This window comes from Asparagus officinalis, chromosome 5 (genome assembly GCF_001876935.1).
Source record: "Asparagus officinalis chromosome 5, Aspof.V1, whole genome shotgun sequence".
In the NCBI taxonomy this organism is placed as follows: Eukaryota; Viridiplantae; Streptophyta; class Magnoliopsida; order Asparagales; family Asparagaceae; genus Asparagus; species Asparagus officinalis.
This window is the reverse complement of record NC_033798.1, coordinates 96,795,720-96,804,635: the sequence shown is the minus strand read 5'-3', so window position 1 is coordinate 96,804,635 and position 8,916 is coordinate 96,795,720. Positions and strand designations below refer to the sequence as shown.

Genomic DNA, 8,916 nt, shown 5'->3' with positions numbered 1-8,916 from the left:
CGGATAGAAAATTTGGAGAAGTATAGAATTAGTTTTGCAATAAAAGTAGGCGTGCAATGGTAGAAGGCCAAACTACTGGAAAAAAAAATCATAGTGTCTATACTACAGTAAATACTTTAGTATGAACATCAAATCAAATCCGGCCTCGAAATTACTGTTCATACTACACTAATTTACTGTAAAATAAAGTCAAATTCGCTCCTCGATACTTAAAGTTACTGTTTATACTACAGTATTTACTATATCATAAATAGTAAAACAAATCAAATGTATTAAAACTTGAATCCTTCATTAAGTATAGAGGACATTAAGTATAGAGGAGTACATATGATTTTTAATTTGAAGCATACAATAATTAAATCAAATGAATTAAAACTTAGAGCGAGACAAGTTCAAAATGCACAGATAAAAAAATAGAGGGCCATGCGATGCACGGGGTGCACAGTAGTTTAGGAAGGAAAAGCGTAGAACAATAAACTAACAGGGATATATGTATTTTACAGTAAACTTTGGAAAGGATAAATATAATATTATCAAAAACATTTCTATCAAAGCTTTGGCAGATGAAAAGGAGAAACCTTCTCAAACCAAAGTTGATCCATTTTTTTTTGGGGTACAAAGCAAGCAGAACTACACAAAATTTGCCGATGAATTCTATACCAAAATTCACCAAAATCCCCAACATTCGACAGTTTATCAGACATGAGAACGATGATCATATACCTGTTATAAGCCTTCTAATTTTTTACTCTTCAGCGATCATAAACAATGCAACCATGAAGATTAAATTGAATGATAATCAAAATTTAGGCTCCAAGGAGAAGTAACAGGCAAAAATGAAATTCATGCCGTATCCAGTTTATAAAATGCAGATATAATTTTCAGCCCTCTACAATAATTTTAGATTGTCATATATATTCAAAAAGCTTGACAATCTTTTTTTCCTTCGTTGTTAAGAGTTTTAGATTTGTTCATGCAAAGTACTTCAGATAACAACGAAGGAAAAAAAGAAAGGAGAATAACAGTAGAAATTATACAAACAGCCCTCTACAATAATCATGTTTTAGAAGCTCGACAATCTAAACCATCATATGAATATGGTAAATTGAAGGATACACATATAAGCAGAATTAGGGAGCAAAATGCCACTTCTCTACGGCATTTCACAAAGATGGACTCATTCAGAAGAATTGGGCTTGGTTTCCTCTGGCCTTTCCTTGAGTGGGGTAGTTTCTGCTCCCATCTCGGCTTTGAGGTCATTGATGCTCTGTTCCAGTTCATCAACCCTGCTTCCCATTTCATCTAGTGGATCGCAGTTAAAGGTATGCACTAAAAATGAAGTCCATGAGGCACAAAGATACAAAACCAAGACGATTTGAAATGTTTGAATTTACATTAGAAAACATAGGCAAGGGGGAGGAAACAAGTTTTGGTAGATAAGTGTTACAGATTTACTTACAAACCCCAATGTTTGAAATCCTCATATGAAAATTGATGTTCACATAGAAAATGTGGATGTGAAAAACCTAACTCCCGAAATACTATTGACTTCCTGCATGCGTATTAACCCAATTCCGGAACAAATGGTGGGAAATCTAATAGCGAAAACACCGCAAGAGACAGGGAAGAAGATAAAACACAAAATCATCTAATCACCAAAACAAAGCGTGAATAAAAAGTGAACCTACATATGAAATGAAAAAGGAATCTCTTAAAAGATATTTGGAAAATTGTTGAGATATTAGTATGTGTAGGGGGTTAATTGTAAGTGTGTTTAGTAGGGCTCTATATAAGCCCAATGGATTTCAGTAATAGTATAAGCTTTTAATTCAATTTGGTATCAGAGCAAAACCCTATCCGTCACCTTCCTCTTCCTAATCCTAACCATAACCCTACGCGCCGCCACCAAACCCCCTTTTCTTACTCGTGCTCCCATGGCCTTCCGCACCCGCTGCGCTGCCCTCACAGCCCACACCGCCGCGGGCTTCGTTGTTGGCCGAGCGCTGTGCCGCTGCTGCTGAGCCGTCGCCGTGGTTCCCACTGCTGATTTTGTCAGAGAGGAGGATCTTGTCGTGATGTGGAAGATCCAGATCTGGGTGTGTAGCTTGTTAGATTCCCTTGACAAATCAGTCCTAGAACTGATGAGAGGAAGAGTGTATATTCCACGTTGTTGAGATATATCACTTTCGATTCTTGTTTCCTTTGAGAAACAGAGATTTAGTTAAGATCTTACTCTTGTTGTGCAGCAGAAGTGCTGCCGAAATTTTCACTGTGCACAACAAGAGTTCGAAGAGAAGAAGGAGAACGGGTGTTTGATCTAAAGCCTGATCGATGGAGGAGATCATCAAGAAGTTGAACCCCGCGGAGATCTCAACTTTGATGCAGTTGATGAAGTTATCGGCTGGTGAGAGCGAGACATCATCAAGAAGTTGAACCCCGCGGAGATCTCAACTTTGATGCAGTTGATGAAGTTATCGGCGTGAGAGCGAGACAAGGCCACAAGCAAAATTGGAGCTCTCACCCATTGATCTGAAACTCGATGGACGGGTGAGGTACACTCTCGCAGGGAGAAATCTGGAGGAGTACTTGATAGGTGAAAAGGCAGAGCCGGATGAGGGCACCGCGAGAAGAGATGAGTGGAAGTCCACTCATATGTTGGTGTAAATCTGACTTCTCAACTCATTGGTCCAGTCGATTGCCGTCACAGTGGACGACATTGGGAATGTGAAGGACGTCTGGGAGAAGCTGAGGATAACCTATGATGGGGGTGGGGAATAACCTGAGGGTGTTTCAGATTAAGAGGGAGATTAATGCTACAGTCCAAGGAGATAGGACAATACAGGAGTATGCCACAGAGCCGGAGCGTTTGTGGCTGGATCATGATCACTTCTCACCTCGAGCAAGCTGCAAGGATCCGGAGTGTAAAGAGAGAGGCCTTTCTGCAGGAAAGGACTATGGTGTTTCTCTAGGGGCTAGTCTCAGCATTTGATCAGAGGACCGCGATGCTGCTAGCTCAGTCGAAGATTCCCACACTTGAAAAGGCAGTCTCAGCTATGATACAGGAGGATAGTTGCATTAAGCTACAGACTGGGACAGGTGAACTTCCAGGGGTGAGATCATCACTGGCAGTCTCCAACTTAGGTAACACTAGATTCAAGGGGGAGACTCGACAGTGCTACAACTGTGGTAATGTAGGTCATCTGAGACACACTTGTCCTAAGCCACCCAAGGAGGAAAATTCGGGTGGACGTGGATAGTTCGGAGGTCGTGGTCGTGGTCGTGGTCGTGACGGTCGACGAGGTGGAAGAGAAGGCAACCGAGCAAATCTGATGGTAGCAGAGGGAGAGGAAGAAGCTGATGTGGTCTTCACTGAGGAGGATCAGACGCTCTTGGAGGTACTGAGGAGGAAGCAAAGAGCAGCAGGTGATGGAGACAAGAAGAATGGAACTGAGGAAGCATCCACTTCGTTCTTTCCCAGAGGCAACACTGCTACTTACGCTCATCTGACCAAAGATACTGATGACATACATGCTCTTGCTTCTATATCTCCCACTAGGTTATCAGAATGGATAGTCGATTCTGGTGTATCTGGACATGTAATAGGGAATGCTAGTGAGTTCTCATCATACACTCAACTAGCATCGGCTAACAACATCCATACTACTGATGGTATATTTCAGCATATGGTTGGTAAATGTATAGTTAATTGTACAGGTTCTGTAATTTTATCTAATACTTTGCATGCTCCTTCCTTTCTAGTAAATCTTTTGTCTATTAGTGCCATCATACTCCAACTAAAATATATTGTTTCTTTTGACATTTTCAAGATGATCTTTCAGGAGAAGGGGACAGGACAGAGACTTGGGACTGACATGTGGAGTAGTGGACTGTAGTACCTGGATCGTGAAGGGCTGGACTCAGCGTTGGTGTCTATGGTAGAGAGAGCATGAGTAGGACCTGAGATGAGTGCTGAGAGTGTGTTGATGCTTCATCACCAGACTTGGGACACTCATCCTTTAGTGTTTAAGTAGGTTGTATCCATCTTTATTTAAGAAAACAAATAAACAGAAATTTGTGTGCGATGCATGTGAGTTTGGAAAGCTTACTAGAAGCTCTTATGTTAGTTCTGGTCATAGGAGTTCTCGTGCATTTGACCTGATACATTCTGATGTTTGGAGGTTTTGTTCCACAAGTTCTATGAATGGATACAAGTATTTTGTTACCTTTATTGATTGCTTCCCTCGCGTTACTTGGTTATACTTGATGAAAAATAAGAGTGAAGTGTTTGGTTGCTTTCAAGACTTTCATATGTATGTTCAGACTCAATATGGAGCAGTGGTGAAAGTATTGAGGTCTGATAATGGGACAGAGTATACCAACAGAACACTTGGGGAATACTTCTCAGCTCAGGGAATATAACATCAGACCACATGTACATACACACCAGCACAGAATGAAGTATTAGAAAGGAAGAACAGACACCTTCTAGAGGTGACCAGAAGCATGATGATCGTCATGAATGTCCCAAAGACTCTGTGGGGGCAAGCAGTGTTGACCGCAACTCGATTGATCAACATGATGCCCTCAAAAGTGCTGGAGTGGAAGTCTCCGTGTAAGATATTGAAGGGAGATAATGGTGGGATTCTTCCACTAAAGGTGTTTGGCTGTGTGTGCTTTGTGAAGTACAACAGACCATCTGTTGGGAAGCTTGATCCTAGAGTAGTGAAGTGTATATTTGTGGGCTATTCTGCGACACAGAAGGGGTATGTTTGCTGGAGTCCAGTGGAGAAGAAGTTATTTGTGAGCATGGATGTGCACTTTCGAGAGTTCGGACCATATTACACCCTGGAGGTAACTTCACCATTTAGCGACTCGCCCGATACTAGGAGTATGAGACGAGAGAGGGAGATTGGTGAGAGTTCATGGAATAATGTGGAATCAATTTCTGTATCGATTCCTTGGTAGGGAGAATTGGCTGAGGAGGAGCAGGAGAGTGAAGAAGAAAAGGAGGAGACGAGAGATGTGAGGCCCACGAATCAGGGGGAGCTACTTACCTATAGTAGAAAGGAGAAACAAATTACGGGAACAGTACCAACAGTACCTACAGTACCTACAGTGCCAACAACACTATAGTACCACTGGTGCCAAGTCCCTTGCCAACGCCTGCCCCGACTCCTAAGACACCTACACCACCACCAGATTCCTCCCAAAGTGATATCATTCCTCTCCTTACTCCCCCCACACCAATATCAGTACGGAGGACTACTCACAGCAATGCGAAAAATCCTCCCGATAGATATGGTTAGGATCTTGCCCAGTTTGTATCATATTCTAACATCTCTACTGTACATGGAGCATTCATTGCATCATTAGACTCTGTTACTGTACCTAACAATTGGCAGGTTGCTAAGGACCCAAAGTGAAAAGCGGCTATGCACGAGTAGCTAGGGGCTCTTGAGAAGAACCGCACTTGGGAGTTAGTAAAACTACCAGAAGGGAAAAGAACAGTTAGATGCAAGTGGGTCTTCACTGTGAAGCAGAATCTAGATGGACAGGTTGAGCGCTACAAGGCTCGTCTGGTGACAAAAGGGTACAGTCAGACATATGATATCGACTATGATGAGACTTTTACACCGGTGACGAAGATGAGCACGGTTCGAACTTCGATCTTTCTGACAGTAAATGTTGGATGGAAGCTACACCAACTAGATGTGAAGAATGCATTTCTTCATGGAGATCTAGTGGAGAAGGTATACATGAAGATACCACCAAGATTCGGTACAGATTAGACAGTGGACAATGTCTGCAGATTGAAGAAGTCTCTTTATGGGCTAAAACAATCTCCTCGTGCTTGGTTCGACAGATTCAGGAGGGTTATGATAGGTACGGGGTACCAACAAATCAACGCTGATCATACCGTGTTCTTTCGACGGAGTGGATGCCACATTACCATGCTTGCGGTATATGTGAATGATATAATTATTACAGGGGATGATGAAAAAGAGATTGCTCAACTCAAAGTGAGACTGGGTAAGGAGTTCGAGGTGAAAGATCTTGGCTTGCTTTGATACTTTCTTGGGATAGAGATAGCTCGAGGAGAGGAGGGGATTGTCCTCTCCCAAAAGAAGTATGCACTGGATCTTCTCAAAGAGACAGAGATGTTGGGGTGCAAACCTGTAACTACACTGATCGACCGGAGGTTCAAGCTGGGTGCTGAGGCTGGAGAACCAGTTGATCGTGACAGATACCATAGGTTGGTGGATAGGTTAATTTATTTGAGTAACACGCGTCCCGATCTCTTTTGTAGTGAGCGTGGTGAGCCGCTACATGCATGATCCGATGAAGGGTCATATGGACGCAGTGTACCAGATTCTGAAGTATTTAAAGAGTGCCCCCAGAAAATGGTTGATATTCAGGAAGAATGACCATGTGAGCATTGAGGGTTACTGTGATTCTAATTGGACTAGCTGTGCTGATGATAAGAGGTCCATCTCAGAATACTACATCTTTATAAGAGGCAAATTGGTGTCATGGAAGAGTAAGAAGCAGTCGGTGGTGGCGAGATCGACAGTTGAGGCAGAATATAGAGCTATGGCCTAGGGAGTTGCGGAGTTGTTGTGGCTGAAGAGTATGCTGGTGGAGCTGAAGTTAGATCAATGAGCCAAGATGAAATTATGGTGTGATAACAAGTCAGCCATCAGTATCGCCAACAACCCAGTGCAGCATGATAGAACCAAACACATCGAGATCAATAGGTTCTTCATCAAAGAGAAGTTGGACAGTGAACTATTGGAATTAGGCCATGTTTCAACTAAGGATCAGGCAACAGACTGTCTGACTAAGGAACTTAGCTTTGTAGATATGGTTAGAGGACGTGACAAGATGGGCTTAGTGGATATCTTTCGCCCATCTTGAGAAGGAGTGTTGAGATATTAGTATGTGTAGGGGGTTAATTGTAAGTGTGTTTCGTAGGGCTCTATATAAGCCCAAGAGATTTCAGTAATAGTATAAGCTTTTAATTCAATTAAAATAAAACAAGAGAAAACATTCTGCTAAAATAATTAGGGGAATGACAGCACTGAAGGAAAAACAGATGGAAGTGTGGAAAGGATATTCTTCGAAACAATGCTCTCAGACATTGCCTGGAACCTGGATTGCTGCAAACATAACAATAGTTTTCAGTACCAAAGATGTGCCAGCTGTACTTTATTTCTAATTGGAAGTCCTTACAAATAGAAACATGGACTCACCATCTGCAGTAGGAGATTCTGAACCTGAAAAGAAAAGAAAAGAAAAGATATACGGAGAGAATTATATAATTTCGCAAGATGAAGTAATACGCTACAACTACAAGAGTAACAGGAAAATCTGTATTTAAACTTTGGGGCCAGCATAAAACTATATGCTAATGGGAGCAATACAGAAGGAAACGTTATACAAAGCCATAACATATTAAAATCATAGCATATTTGAGCGTTTTCTTCAGGTGAGAGAAGTCACTCAAACTTTAATAGTAAAACATTTCTATGGCTGGTTCTTAGCTGGTCATCTTCCAATGACAGACGCCAAACTCATCATGTATTCATTAAATTAAGAAAAATAACAAAGTATATGCATGGTTTTTTAACATGAGGAATACCAATTTTTGCCAGTAATGAAACTCACAAATGCAGTCATATCAGCAGTGCTTTGTGGTTCTTCTGATTCTTGTAGAACCTGTTGCAGAGATAAACAAACTGTATAATGTAAAGGGAAAAATCTAGTGAGCAAACAAATACAACATGATAATGCAAGTGCAAAATTTTGTTCTCTCAAAAAAAAAAGTGCAAAATTTTGGAGGTTAGAGTACATATAAACTACATGAATGTTCAATAAGTAATTGTTCGAGCAACTTCTACCCCACTATTTACGGGACTTGCATTCTGTAACTTGACAAGGTAACTTAGGTCCAATGAAAACAAGATAACTTGCAAATTATTTGAATAAGAAAGCTACATTCTCCCTGTTTTTCCTCAAGTGAGGATTGCGCAACTTAAGAGGCTCAACAAGCCCTTCATCTTGTATTTAATAAAGCAGCAGGAGTTTTTGCTACCAATTTCCAGTGCAAGTCATCCCTAAGATTCAGAATAAGTTGTAAAATGTGTTATATATGCTACAAACACGACTCGTCTTTACCTCGAGCTAAACTTCTAATGCCACAACTTTGATATTAGCCACATCATTTAAACAAGAAAACAACTCCTCAACACGAGACTGAAGAATTATTACCCATCAAAACATCCTGATACCACAATAAAATAGGATGAAAGATACAACATTTCTCACCATACGAAACAAATTAAAGGATAATACGTCGCATTCCAAAGATCCCAACTCTAAAACAAGCAAAGCACCGACAGCCCTTTCTAAATCTCCTAATTAAACCTAAGAAATGCAACAAGGGATCGAGGAAATTGAATCGTCGATGTTCGCTAGGGTCAGAATTAGGGTTTGGATTAGAGAACTGACCTTGGGAACCCCGGAGTTGGGAGCAGAGGCCATGAGAGGAGATCGGACAAACCCTAGGATTTGGCGAGAAACGAAGCGATTTGGGTGGGGTTTCGTTTGCCCTTTCGTTAAACGAGACGAGAGCAAGGAGGAGCAAAGCGGAAGAGTGAGAGTACAGGAGGTTAATATTATACTGAATACTTTAACATCTACGTATCCTTTATATATACTGTTCATACTATTACCAATAAAATAGCTAATTGATTACCAAATTACCATATTTACCGCATAATTGGATATGTGATTTTTTTATGGGAAAAATGTGTTCAGGCTCCAAAAGCAGAAACTTTATGTGACGAGGCCTCTCATAGTTTTCCACATGTGGATCAGCCCCTTGAAGTGTGACACTTTATACTGCAGCCCCTTTTT

The 8,916-nt window shown here is 41.2% G+C and overlaps 1 protein-coding gene across 1 annotated transcript; it reads right to left on the bottom strand.

The window, feature by feature from the left end:
- On the bottom strand, positions 838-8,669 carry LOC109840288 (heat shock factor-binding protein 1-like). Its single transcript, XM_020408860.1, has 5 exons — positions 8,509-8,669; positions 7,666-7,716; positions 7,251-7,274; positions 7,115-7,157; positions 838-1,305 (listed from the first exon to the last, which is right to left on the bottom strand). The coding sequence occupies exons 1-5, from the start codon at positions 8,539-8,541 to the stop codon at positions 1,178-1,180; spliced, it is 279 nt and encodes a 92-aa protein (XP_020264449.1). The 5' UTR covers positions 8,542-8,669; the 3' UTR covers positions 838-1,177.